This window comes from Delphinus delphis, chromosome 12 (genome assembly GCF_949987515.2).
Source record: "Delphinus delphis chromosome 12, mDelDel1.2, whole genome shotgun sequence".
In the NCBI taxonomy this organism is placed as follows: Eukaryota; Metazoa; Chordata; class Mammalia; order Artiodactyla; family Delphinidae; genus Delphinus; species Delphinus delphis.
The window spans coordinates 12,655,911-12,669,787 of NC_082694.2; the positions used below are offsets into that span (position 1 = coordinate 12,655,911).

At 41.6% G+C, this 13,877-nt stretch overlaps 1 protein-coding gene across 2 annotated transcripts in view; it reads left to right on the plus strand.

Annotated features, from left to right (window-relative positions):
• The window catches only part of TMEM87B (transmembrane protein 87B), a 48,000-nt gene that overhangs the window by 17,830 nt on the left and 16,293 nt on the right, over positions 1–13,877 (plus strand). For both annotated transcript variants that reach the window (XM_060027360.1, XM_060027361.1), the window contains exons 10-15: positions 2,745–2,838; positions 4,378–4,448; positions 9,828–9,937; positions 10,023–10,081; positions 11,334–11,437; positions 12,749–12,822. In XM_060027360.1, the coding sequence (XP_059883343.1) occupies positions 2,745–2,838; positions 4,378–4,448; positions 9,828–9,937; positions 10,023–10,081; positions 11,334–11,437; positions 12,749–12,822 (512 nt within the window). The remainder of the gene's footprint in view (positions 1–2,744; positions 2,839–4,377; positions 4,449–9,827; positions 9,938–10,022; positions 10,082–11,333; positions 11,438–12,748; positions 12,823–13,877) is intronic.

Genomic DNA, 13,877 nt, shown 5'->3' on the forward strand with positions numbered 1-13,877 from the left:
AAGACCATTCACCCCTTCTGTCTCCTCGCACCTCCCTACCCTCATCCAGCGTAGCTGATCTTGGCTCTTCTCTCACCGAGGAATTAGAAGCCACCAGAAGGGACTTGCGGCCGTCAGGTCTGTGTCATCCTCCCCACCTCTGGACCACACGCAGCCTGTTCTGCTCCTGTACGGCGTGGACCATCCCTGTGTGCGGTTAAGCCCCGCCCTGCCCTGGTGCCCTGGGTCCTGTTACCTCCTCTGTCAAAGAAGCTGTCCCAGCAGTCTGTCCTGTTTTCTCTGATAGCGTCAGTTTCCCTCTCCGGTGGGCCGTTCCCGTCAGCACACTGTTACTTCTGTCATCTTCAGAAGCAGAGCCTCCCTTGAACCCGGATGGCCCTCTCCTCTGCTTCTCCTTCATTGCTTTTCCCCTGTGTGCAGCAGCGCTTTTCAGATGTGTTGTCTGTACTTGGCCGCTCCCACTTCCCTCGTTTTCTGTCCTTGTGAGGTTTGGCCCCATTCCTCCACTGAGACTGCGCCTGTCAAGGTCACCTTGACCTCTCCTTGCCGAATCGCAGGACCCCGCTCAGCCCCCTGATGGTGCCCGGTCGTGGAGGCTCCTTCACGGTCTCCTGTGCCGAGCCCCCTCGTCTTCCCGAGCTCCAGTGTTGGGGGGCCCTGGGCTCAGGCCCCAGACCTCTGCTTTAGTGACCGGCATCCCCGAGGCTTTCTCATCCAGTTCTGTGGCTCTGACTGATGAAAGTGTCCAGAATGAGCCCATCCCACCCCCTCCACAGCCACCACCCTGATCCAGGCCACCATCTTCTCCTGCCGAGACTACACTCCAGTAGCCTCCAAACTGGTTTCCCCACTTCTGCCCTGGTCTCCTGTCAGTCTTTTCAAACACAGCAGCAGCCAGGATGATTCTCTTAAGATGTAACTCCAATTTCATTACTTTTCTGCTCATTTCACTCAGTGAAACCCAGATTCCATCTTGTGGCTTCTCCGATGGCTGACCTCATCTCCTGCCACTCTCCCTCCAAACACTCTGCTCCCTCCTGCTGCTTTTCTTGCTCTCACTGTTCCTTAAACACAGCAGACACGTGTCTCACAGTGCAGGAGAGGCCTCTGCTTGTCAGCTTCCCACCCGGATCCCAGGCATGGCTTGCTCCCTCACTTCCTTTAGTTCTCTGCCTCACCGTCACCCCCCAGGGAGGATGGCCCTTTGGGACCCTAACCAGTGCCCATCCTCCATCGCTCTAGTCCCTCATGCCTTTTGATGTGTTTCTTAGCATTTGTTGTCTCTTCCCCCCACTTGTGTGTGACTTCCCTGTATTGTGTCCTGCTGTATCCCAAGGCCCCAGTGCGCTGGGCAGCACACAGCGTGCACTCAGTAAGCGTGCACTAATGCACGCACGTGTGCTTCTGAGCTCCGGACTGGTGCAGTTACCAAGACTGTAGCGAGGAAACCTTCTTTTCGTTTGTTTTGCTTTCTTTTGTTTTTTGGCCTCAGTACAGTATATAGAACACAAAACCCTCTGGGTCCCAGTGGCAGCTCACAGTTGTAGTTACGAGCATCAGGTGCCAGGGTGCAGAGGGTGGTGGCTGAGAAAGGGATAGAAGATTGAGCTGGTGGGTGAGGGCTCAGCCCTTTTTGACTGAATCCCTTCACTGTCAACTTGTGTTCAACCCTTACAAAGCGGTAACAGTTCTGGCTGTTGCAGGGTTCCAGTAAGCTGGCTATAGTGAACCAGAATTTAGATTAACTAAATTAGATAAATTGTCTGAAATATGAGCTATGGGTATTAGTTCAGTTTTCATCATAAGTATTTTTTTTTCAAAACCAGTTTTTTCTTCTAATTACTCTGAAAAGAGGGTTTTTGAGTTAAAACATATTCATAATAAATTCTGACTTGCAAGTGTCATGAAATTTCAGTTCTTCTTTTTTTTTTTTTTTTTTTTTTTGGCCACGCTGTGCGGCCTGAGGGACCTTAGTTCCCCGACCAGGGATTGAACTTGGGCCCACGGCAGTGAAAGCACCGCGTCCTAACCATTGGACCACCAGGGAATTCTCGAAATTTCAGTTCTATTTTCAAATGACTAATCGCAAAAATCATCGTCTTTGCATGTTCTCAACTCATTTATACTTTCAAAGAATCAAAATTGTTATTTTAATTCTTTTCAATCCGAAGAATGAAAGCTGAAGTCTTTCCGGACTGTCGTTTGGGAATATTAAGAGGGGAAGGCAGTGGGATTCGATCTCCTGACATCCTGCTATTTCTCTGCCCAAGTCATAGAATCAGTGGATTATCGCTGACAAGACACATCTCAGAACACTTTACAATCTCTGTTAGTGAAAGAATTAAATGATTATTTCTGCCAGTGACACTTAGAAGTTGGCGCTCACTTCCTAGGTTTCATCACTCTTCTCATCCATTCTGTAGACATAGTACCTGGGTTATGTTAATCATATTGCTTGGATTTCAGCAGCAAGATCCTCTGGCCTCAAAAATGTTGCTTCATAGGCATCAGTACAGCTTCAAGTCCTAGAGAAGGAGGCTAGATTTCCTTGAGCCTGTTTCTGCCTTCTTCCCAGGAAACAATGCTGTTTCCCAAAACAAAGTACCTCCGAGGTGGGAAGGGACTGACGTGATTGGATAGGGACGTTCCTGGTGTTGGAAATGGGGCCAGTTACTGTAGTCAGATACATTTTACTTACCTTGCTTCTTCTTTCTCTTTTTTCGGTTTGCTTCTCCTTGTATCAGGCCTCGTCTAGGAACAGTCATGCACCGGGTCATCGGACTGGGGATCCTTTACTTTATCTTTGCAGCTGCTGAAGGCGTGATAAGAGTCATTGGGGTAAAAACTACATCATTCCACTTGCACTTTTTTTTGTCGTTGCTGTGAAATACGATTTTACTTCTATCTCCTGAGATGAATTTTTAAAGATAGGAAATTTGTGATAAAGGCCCAATTTGAGTTTATTTTCCCCCATGTGGACTCTTTCCCTTTTCTAACACGTCCTGAAAGTATAAGGCTAAACAGAGCACTTTTTTAAATGATGTGGTTATGAACACACCACCTGACGTCATCCTAGGAATTAGCTCCATCTCAAAAATGTTCGTGGTTGCTCTTCACGAAGGACATTCATCTTTATCATTATGTAGTCTGAACACATTCATTTCTTCCTTAACCCTTGGTTTAAACGTGTAAGTGAAGAGCAGTTAATTTTACCTTTTGTGCATACAGATATTACGTGTCATTGCTTTTTAAAGTCTCCTTTGGTTGTAAGTTTTCCCTGACTCCTGTGGGCTCAGAATTTGGGGGATTCAGCAGACTCCACGCTTGGAAAAACCAGGAGGAGGTAGTGTTCTGGGGAGAAACGGCTCTAGCAACATGGGCAGCAATGCTTTTCTCTAGAGAAGAGCGAATATTTGTATCTGTGAAGACACCTACATTTCTAGCTCTAGGTTTTCCTTAATAATATGGCTGACAGCTGAGTGATTAAGAAGCTTATTATATTTTTACTTGATTCAGAGAACCTTGTAATTTTTACTCAAAACATCTTTTGGATTAGATGTTTAAATCAGATCACTGTGCACAGAGTGAATAATCTGTATATTGCCACGTACGTCTACTTCATGTAGGTTGATCTGACCCTTAAAGCAGGACATTTGTCCAATAATGTTAAAAGCTTCACTCTTCTTCTGGTGTCTTTGACACATCTGCATTCTGGGTTAGATACACCTGCTCCTTGAAAGGTGCATTTATTTTTACTCTTACATGATAATGAAGAACTTTGCATTTACATGTATAATTCACAGAAAACTAATCTGTGCTAGAAAGAAAATGGAAAGGATAAACACCCCATGGATAGATTGCATTGTATCTCTTTAAAATTTTACACAGTCAGCCTCTTAGATGTGACCATTTTAAATATGATTCTCTGTCAGCTCTTGAGTACGCATCCAGCCGATGGTTTGTTTATACCCTTCCACACAGTTCCTTTTCCTTATTTTACTTTTTGCATGTCCTTTGACACACGTGGGGATGATGAGGAGTCCGTTTCTTTAGGAGCCGTGGCTGCAGGTTTGGTGCGGAGAGGGCAGAGATTGAAATGGTTGACCTGAGTTGGGTGGGATGCGCTGTGTTTTATTTGCCACTTTATAACACACTTTTACGTTATCACGGGACAAGTTGATGACAAACATTTGTTGACACCAAAACAGGTAACTTCCACGTGCTCATAAACACAGTTCTGTTAGGCAATAACATCTTTTATGTGGCCTTTTATAAAACAATGATATGAGATAAATTGTTTTTCTTCATCAGATGATAATTATTATAATACAATGAAACTTTTACATTCAGATTTTTTCCCCTATTTTTATTTTTCAGGGTTCTAACCATTTAGCTGTTGTATTTGGTGACATTATTTTAGCCGTTATTGACTCCATTTTTGTATGGTTCATATCCTTTACTGTGTCCTAAAATTGTTGTATCATTAAAATCGGATTATTTTTAGTGTGTAATAATAATAGAGAGAAATATACTCATGCGTTATTGTTACCTCAATATAGAAATTTAGTTGAAGGTGAAAAAGTAACGATTCCTCGAACAAAAAATATCCTTATTTTTTCTAGTAGTTCAGCAAACTTAAATGCACATATTGAGCGATCTGGTAAGGAAGAAAAATACATAACGAGGAGCAACATAGCGATAGTAATTGCCACGTTAGAGAGGTGCTGTGCAGATAGAGGAAAGAGAAATTTACTCCAGGGTGAAAATCAGGAAAGATTTCAGGGAGATGGTGACATTTTAATTGAGACTGAGTGGACAAATCGGGGTTTACTAGGAAAAGAACTGAGGGGAAAGCATTCTGGGAAGATTTAAGGGGACCAAATAGTTGGAAGCATGAAAATATAGAGACGTGGCACAATGTCTCAGAGTAGCTTGCCTGTAGGTAACGTGTGTAGGAGAATCATAGAAGGTGGGACCAGAAGGGAAGGATAGAATGACATGCTCGAGAGTTTAGAAGGTGGAAAGGAGCAAGGAGTTGAGGCTGCACAGGTGAATGACATGATGAAATCTTGTAAGAAAGAACTCAAGGATGGCATTTTTAAAAATGCCTGGGAAAGGAGAGTCTAGAGCTGGGAGGTCTAGTAAGGAGTCCTTTGCAGTGGGCCAAAGGAGGGATAGTGAGTGTTAGAAGTGCGGCAGAGGAAATGGAAGAAGGACTCTGGGTGACAAGCTGGCTAGAAATGGGTGGGGAAAGGGAGAGAGGGCTCCCAGGAAGACATGCACGTCTCAAGTAGGTGGCTGGACCAGTGTTGCCATGCTCAGGGTGGTAAACATGGATAAGGGACCACAGTGGGTGAGGGTTGAGTTGCCTGGGGCATTAGTGTGAAGAAGAGAGTTGGAAGTCCCAGCCTGGCTTAGCAAGAGGAGTCAGAGCTGGTGACGAAGGTGGGAGTCAGCTTTGTGTGGGAGAAGGTCGCAGCCGTGGAAGTGACCCAAGAAGAACAGGTAGACCAGCAAGTGGAGAGGAACCAGGACAGTGCCTCATGGGGCGGAAACATGCATGGAAGGAAGTCCAGGGCGAAGGGAGGTGGGAGAACCAGGAAGTCGTCCTGGGGTGGAGGCTAGGAAAGCTTTGGTAAGGAGGGGTGCTCAGCAGTGGCTAGCGCTGCAGAGAGATGAGTTCCCGAGGCGCACCTGTCTGCCTGGTTCATTCCAGGGGTCACGGCGGACAGCAAGAGAGCGGGTTCGCTGGAGGTGGTGGGCCAGAGGCCATAGCACAGCAGGAAAAGTTTCAGAGACAGTGTTAACCGATCCTTGAGGCTCCTCCTCGCTGACTGAGTGACTCCAGTGGCGTCTGGGCAATTCCACTGTTTTCCTCTCCTAGGCAGGACCCTCTAAAGTGCATTTGTGGAAATGGGAGGGATTCTAGAGAAACTACGACCTGGTCAGAGCAGAATGCAGGGTTCTGTGGATCCAGAACATAATTTGTATCTGTTTTGTTGACATTTATGTCCTCTTTGAAACTCATAAGCTTTTATTTTTACACAGTTCTTTTTGTTGCTATTGTCTTTGATAATTGTCTTTTAGCTTTTTTTTTTTTTTAAAGAAGATGTTGGGGGTAGGAGTTTATTAATTTATTTATTTAGTTTTGCTGTGTTGGGTCTTCGTTTCTGTGCGAGGGCTTTCTCTAGCTGTGGCGAGCGGGGGCCACTGTTCATCGCGATGCGCGGGCCTCTCACTATCGCGGCCTCTCTTGTTGCGGAGCACAGGCTCCAGACGCGCAGGCTCAGTAGTTGTGGCTCACGGGCCTAGTTGCTCCGCGGCATGTGGGATCCTCCCAGACCAGGGCTCGAACCCGTGTCCCCTGCATTAGCAGGCAGATTCTCAACCACTGCGCCACCAGGGAAGCCCTGTCTTTTAGCTTTTAACGTAAAATGTGATTTTGTTTTCCTTGTGTTTCTTTCCATGTTCTCATCTTTGTCTCTCACAGGGAGGGCCGGAGGGCTTAAAATTGCCTGTGTCCCTTCTCTACGGGAAGCTGTCCCTTTCTGAAGGTGCGCTAACAGGTGTAACACTGTTAGTAGGATTTTCTGAGCTCCTTGTGGGTAAACCTGGTCTTATCTATTCTTTAAATTCCCTGTTTGTGAATTCTCGATATGCTTCCAAGTTAAAAACAAAACAAAAATCTTTTAATTTATTTTTATTCTCAAACGCAGTGGTTCTTAGCCTTGTTTGGGTTCTGGCAGCAGAAATGCCTTTGCAAATCTGATGAAAGCTGTGGAGCCTCTTCACAGATTATATATAAACACACACGTCATTCACACGAGGAGTTTTTCCTACAGTGAGGCATTTGCAGACCTCCTAAATTATGTCCAGGTAGCCCCTAGTGTCCGAGGGGTGTCAGTAAAGGGATAATACCTGATTTAAAGAGTTGTTTCGACCAACTTGCTTGAAAACTGGATTCTACTTCTGTTGAGAGCTACCAGTTGAGAATCCAAGTTTACTGAATAAAATTATAGTAATATAAATCTGATCTTCTCCGAGTCGTAAAAATTTCTGACTCTAATGTAATTTTTCATATTCTCTATACTAAAAAAAAAAACCATGTAGAGTCATTCAGTTGTTCAAAAGGTGAAGTCTGTTCCTCAGTTCTGCAGGTGAGCAGGGTTCCAGCTCTGAGTACTCATCCCCAGTGTGGAGCCCACTCTGCCGAAGCCCCGGCTTCATAGCTTGTCAGGGATTCTCACCTGACTTGAGGATAAGGGGCAGTCAGTGCGAACATCCTGGGACCTGGACAGGCAGAATTGCAGGGGAGGTGAACTAGCTACTGGGTTCAGCGTTACTGTCTCCAATCGTCATGTCTTCTCTTCTGTCATTGTGAGTTTAGAAAATGAGCTTAAGACATCTATTCATTTTGGAGTTGTCTTACTTCTAAACTTGTATATGCTTAGAGCCTTGTAAACTTCACATTTTAAAAATCTATATTATCTTTCCTCCTGGTAATTTACAGATGTGTATTTCAAAGTATTCTTGTTCTTAATCATCTCCAAGGTGGTACATGGGTTCATTGGGAAAAATACATAGTAATGCAACTTGGCAGAAAATTCCGGAGGAAAGTGGCTGTAAACGCTCTGATTCCATCTGGATTTGAATGAGGGTAACTTACCACCTTTATGGACAGCAATGGCTTTGGTCCAACACATAATGAGCCAGACTGGGATGGGGAGATAAGGAAAATAAGGGGAAAGATTTAGCTTGCTTAATTAATAATGTTTTTAATAAACATGTTTGAGGTAAAAGTCATAAAGAAATCCAGAAATTAAAGTTCTCTTGGTTAGTATTTCATGGTGAGAGAAAGGAAATTTAGCATTATCCATTTCTGCCTCAACCTGAATTTCTGACGTTTGCTTTTAGATTGCCGTTTGGTAATTTTCATTACTGAGATGAAAAGTCTGCTTTCTCTGTACAAAAAGGTAGTGGATTTCCTAAATGATTACCAATGACAAGCAAAGAAGCAGGACTACGCCCTTATAGAATTGAGTGCTGGGATAATGACCCTGCTTCCTTCACCTTTGATGAACCTCATCTAGCTCCTCCTGTAAGAATCTAATTCTATATTAATAGAAAAAATAGCCTGAAAACGCCCAAAGCCACAGCCTTCTGCCTCTTTTCTCCTGCTTGTTTGTTTTATTCTTTTGCTGTTTTGCTGCAGGCAAATGATCTCATCTTGTGCTCCTGGCCAGCCTCCCTCTGTCTCTTCTTGACTCTAGCTTGTGCTGGTGGATATCCTTTTCCTAGCCGCAGCAGCATGTCCAAGGTGCTTCTCTTGTCAGGATCATGGGGCCTGTGTGCTTTCATTACTGCTTCAGAAGTATTCGGTCTTGATCATGTTTATTGAATAAAGCACATTTGCATGTCTGTAAATTCTGACAGCAGGCCTAATTGGTTGAGTTGTGCTATTTTAGAAATTGATCTTCTGTTGCAACTTATTGGTCATTCAGAAAGATTGAAAAGCAGCTTTGGTAGTTTTAGTACTAAAGTGAAGTTTTTGATGAGTGAAGTATTTGGAATTTAAATAGGAGGCCTAAGTGCAAACTGTGCCACTTCCATTCCTTTGCTCAACTCTGTTACGTATGTTCAGAGTGTGGCCCCTGAACGGGGCTTGGCAGGTGCTGCAGAGGAAGCAGCTCCCGTTTACAGAGCTCTGGCTTGAGCACAGCTGCACTACTGAGGAGCCAGTGGACAAGCCTCGTTCTGCTTCTTTGTACCTGACAGTGTCGCACTTTACCTGAGCCCTGTGCTCCTGGAACAGCCGTGGTTAAGACAGCCTCCACCCTTTCGTGTTCCGGGAAAAGGCTTACTGTCAATACAAACAGATGCCTTTCCCCATAGGACTTCGATGAGACTCCCAGGTGCCCCCATGTTCACTTGTGACAAGGACAGACACAGACCTATGTACCCACTGACCAATCTGGACAAAATACCAGACTGGACCAAACTAAGCCTTCTCCCTCCCTCGGGTTCCCGAGCTTTCATCCACCCGCAGCCCTCCTTCATGGCCCCTCCTGAAAACCTGCAGACTTCAAGGAAAGTCATTCTCTGGGCAACTGTCCCGTCAGGCCACCCACTTCTCACACCTGCTGCTCTCGACACCTGTTTACTCCTCCCTATAAAAGCAAAGCCCTTCCCTGCCTGACCTTTGGGACTCTCTCGGATCTTATAGTCGGAACATTCTCCCTATTGCAATAATCTCTTCAATAAAGTCTGTTTTTACCTAAGTCCAGATTTGTGTTACTTGACATATTTCAGTTTCAGTTTATAAAATGGAATTGGCAGATGGTGTAACTTCTTAATTATGGTCATTTGGAGGATAAAATGAGAATAGACCAGAAACAACAAAATAAGAAAGAAACAGACAGAAAAGCACACGCCAAGTGGCATGTCATGATGGGATCTGTAAAGAGTGTCTGGCCTAAGGAGAACTTGGCATTTAGTGTGTGTCCTGCTCTGTTCTCTGTTTCAAGAACTTGGCATTGAAGGAGCACATCATAGGTCTTCTTGCTTATGTTTTTTTTTCCTTGAAGTGTGTTTACTTAGTTCAGACAGTGGTATATTGTAAAACAATATCTGTGATGAAATTGGTATCCTGATTATACAGTATTGGATAAGACAACATTTTCTGTGTGTTTATTAGTTTTAAATTATAGGAATTATGTGTAGCAGTACTATATAGCAGTGCTAAGTTTGGAAATGTAGCAGAAGATTCTTGTTTTGTTTTTTATCTTACCTGTATATTACTATTTAAATTTTTTCCTTAACTTTTTTCACATTTTTATAAGTTTGGCACAAACTATGAAGACTCTAAGGCTAAGAAAGAACACAGTGAAATTTTCTTTGTACAGGCACTTCACAAATACCCTGATCTTTGCCATAATGGGTAAGCTATCTAACTTGTCTTTTAAAATACATTATTTTAGTATTGCATATTCTTTCAATGGTTGACTTTTTTTGGTGTGTTTCAGCATCTGTAGTGTTTATGGTGTGGACAACTAAGACATTTAGAATTGCAAAATGTCAATCAGTAAGTATAATCTTCCTATTTAAACAGTTTTCATTTTTAATTATTCTATTTGATTTTGTGTAAGGTTGAAGAATTTTGTGTTTGTAGACAGATAATTTGAGTGGAGATTTTCTTTACTTGGAATTATTTTGTAAAGAATTATAGAAACATTTGCCTTCTTTAAATGTCTGAAAAAGTTCCTCTTAAATCTCCTTTTCCAATTATGCCCTTTTCTCAACTTCTTTTTGTATATTTTGAAAAGGCATCCTCCCCCTGTATAATTTTAGGTAACAGGAAATCTTTTTCTTCCAGCACACAGTGTAATTGGGTTGTTTTGTACTTAGGACTGTAAACCTTAAGCCTGACATGTTTCTAGGATGGTATACTCATTATGAACATTCAGGAGATACCCTCCATGGATTCTCTAGTTAGAAGAAGATACATTTCTCAGACTTAAAATAATAAAAGACCCTCTTGGGGGTTTCTTGATTTGGAAATAGTCTGTAGTTCTATATAAATAATTATGAAGAGCCCTCTGAAAACCCTGGACTTCTGCTGCTGTAGGGATAATTTAGTGAGAGAAGAAACTGTTCTTGTCTAGAAAATAATTGACCTCTGAAGCCCTTTTAAACTCTAGTTGTTTTTTTTTAAATTTATTTATTTATTTTTGGCTGTGTTGGGTCTTCGTTGCTGTGTGCAGACTTTCTCTAGTTGCGGCGAGCGGGGGCTACTCTTCGTTGTGGTGCATGGGCTTCTCATTGCGGTGGCTTCTCCTGTTGCAGAGTCCGGGCTCTAGGTGTGCGGGCTTCAATAGTTGTGGCACATGGGCTCAGTAGTTGTGGCTCGCAGACTCTAGAGCACAGGCTCAGTAGTTGTGGCGCACGGGCTTAGTTGCTCCATGGCATGTGGGGTCTTCCCAGACCAGGGCTCGAACCTGTGTCTCCTGCATTGGCAGGTGGATTCTTAACCACTGCGCCAACAGGGAGGTCCCTCTAATTCTTTTTATGATACTATATAATTTGTTAGGATTTTATTCATTATATTGGTTATAAGGCTGAAGTAAGCATTAATATTACTGAAGTAAGCATAATGATTTTATAGAGATAGCATTTCTTAGTTTTTATGTTTCTCGGAAAAACGTGTGCTTATTCATTTGGAAGACTTACTGGTTGGAAAGATTTCATTAGTACTTGTCATTATGTACTATTTGAATGGGAAATCTGTATGTTTATCAGAAAATTAACTTTTCTTGTTTGAATTGTCCTTATTATAGGATTGGATGGAACGCTGGATTGATGATGCGTTTTGGAGCTTCCTTTTTTCCCTTATCCTTATTGTAATAATGTTTTTGTGGAGACCATCAGCAAACAATCAGAGGTACCTAACATAGGAAAGTTCAAATTTGGCAAGGATTTGTTCATCATCTACTACAATGTTAAAACAGCATTTATAGAAACTGGAGAGGTAGTCCTTGCTGTTAAAGAGTGTACATACAGTCAAGTGGGGAGACAAATGTAACAAAAGCAAGACAGTGAAATAAGAGATATATAAGCCCAGCAGGAAGGTGGAAGAGGGGTCCATGAAAAGGCAGCATTTATGTTACACCTTTAGGAAAGGAGTAGGACAGTGACTGGCTGACCTGCGAAAGACTGCAGGTTTTCTAGGAGTAGCGGGAACAGACATGGCATACATTGGAGGCCAACAAGCCACACAGTTTGGTTACTACCCTTACATTGGTGGGACATAAAGCTGGAAAGGAAAAGTGGGAGCAAAATCGTAAAGAGCTTGAATGCGAAATTCAGAAACTTGTACTTTACACTACATGTGACAGGAAGCCCCACAGCTTCCCTTGCCTCATTCCTCTTCCCCAAGCAAAGCACTGTTAAGTTTCTTCCTTCTAGGAAAAAATGAAAAAGTATATACTAGTGTGTGTGTTTCTCTCTCTCTTTAAAATTATACAACAACATGCAAATCAACTATACTTCAATAGAAAATTTTTTGATTAAAAACAGATTTAAATATTATACAACAACAATGATAGTACATACATACATATATACACTATTCTGCACTTTCTTTGTTTAAAATGTGTCTTTCCTTATCATCTTGTATAGACCTACCATATTACTTTTAATAGCTTTCTGGCATTCCATATGATTGTAGCATAATTTATATAAGCAGTCCCTAATTATTAGACACTTAGTTTCTAGTTTTGTTGCTATTATCAGCAGTGCTTTTTTTTTTTTTTTAAATCAGCAGTGCTTTTTGAATGCTGTTGGACCCAGTAAATGTGGCTTGAGTGGTGTGCTTTATTTTCACCAATCAGGTTAGCAATTCCTTTTCGTTAGGAGATAAGTAAAAATAGTGGGCAGGGAGGTAAACCTGACATGGAGAAAAAAGTACAGCAGAAAGTTCCCTTCCCTGAGCATTCGATATTTCAAAGTTGCTTCCAGAGAAATTTGATCCATCGATGCTTTTACCAACGGGTCTGGGAACCCCAGTTTCAGTTTCTTCACAGTAACCTTTGCTGATTTGAGAGTAAAATAATTAAATTTTTATCATTTCAATTTATGGGAAACTTTTTAAGTGTATATATTTTTTAAAGTGTGTACTGACTCTTTTAGATGTAAACTGAATGTTGAACAGGTTCAAACACACTAGTAAAACTACTCCTTGTTTTTGATTTAGATATGCCTTCATGCCCTTAATAGATGATTCTGATGATGAAATTGAAGAATTCATGGTAACATCTGAAAATTTAAGTGAGTGGCATATTTTCTTATTAAATGACCATTGCATATATTGTAACAAAGAAATATTGTACCTCTACCTGTGATGCAAGGTCAGATACACTTTTTTTCCCGTAAAATATTTTTAAAACTGTATCTGCAGAAACCTCTATTATGGTAGACAGTCACAGAAGAGAAGTCAGTAATGAAATTTTCAGGATTGCTAAAATAGTTTGAGCTTTTGTTATGTGTTTGCTCTTAAAGTCTAAGTATTGAAATAGCTGCACTGTTTCCCACGAGAGTGATTTGGTGTATATTGTGCTTAGCTCCTAAACAATATTCGTCTTCTTAATGATGATTGCTGAATTTCTTTGTATCACCTCTTCTTGCTCTTGAAAATTGTGCACATCTGTAATTTCCCGGTCATGCCCAAAGCATTTCTAATTATGGTTTTAGTGCTTTAGTTTTCATCTTTCTATTAATTTATACATAAGTGTCTTATCATTTTATTAATTTTACCAAAACACTGTAATTGAAGCATTTGTTATGGCAACATAAGTATGTAACTCAGATGTAAAGAGTAATTTTATCTTTATTCCATTCTTCCTTCCTCTTACTTTGGTTTCTCTTATTAGTAACATTCTTTTTCACAATTTTTTTTTGTTTCTCTACTGTGAAAATTTTATAATCTACCCAGTCAGCAAAATTTGCAACATAATCAGTGTGTCTTCAGTGTCCACACTTCCTTTTACCTCCTCTCATCAGATTATCACCTACAACTAATTCTTTCATGTTTTTCTGACTTTTCTATTAAGAAAAGAAATCTGCAAAACTTATTCACAGCAGAGATATTAAAATTCAGTGTGTTAGTTCTGGCTCCAATAATGATGGAATGAATTGTTTGGGGCTAATCTTCCTGCTGATAGCTAGAATAAACTCTGGACAGATTTTTTTTTTTTTAATTAACTATTGGAGGCACTGGAGAGCAAAGAAAAGCAGGCAGAAACTGGAGAAGATTTCACTGTTGAAAGAAGAGAACCATGAAAGAAGAGTTCATGCCCAGTCAATGAGACAGTACAGTGGCTAGA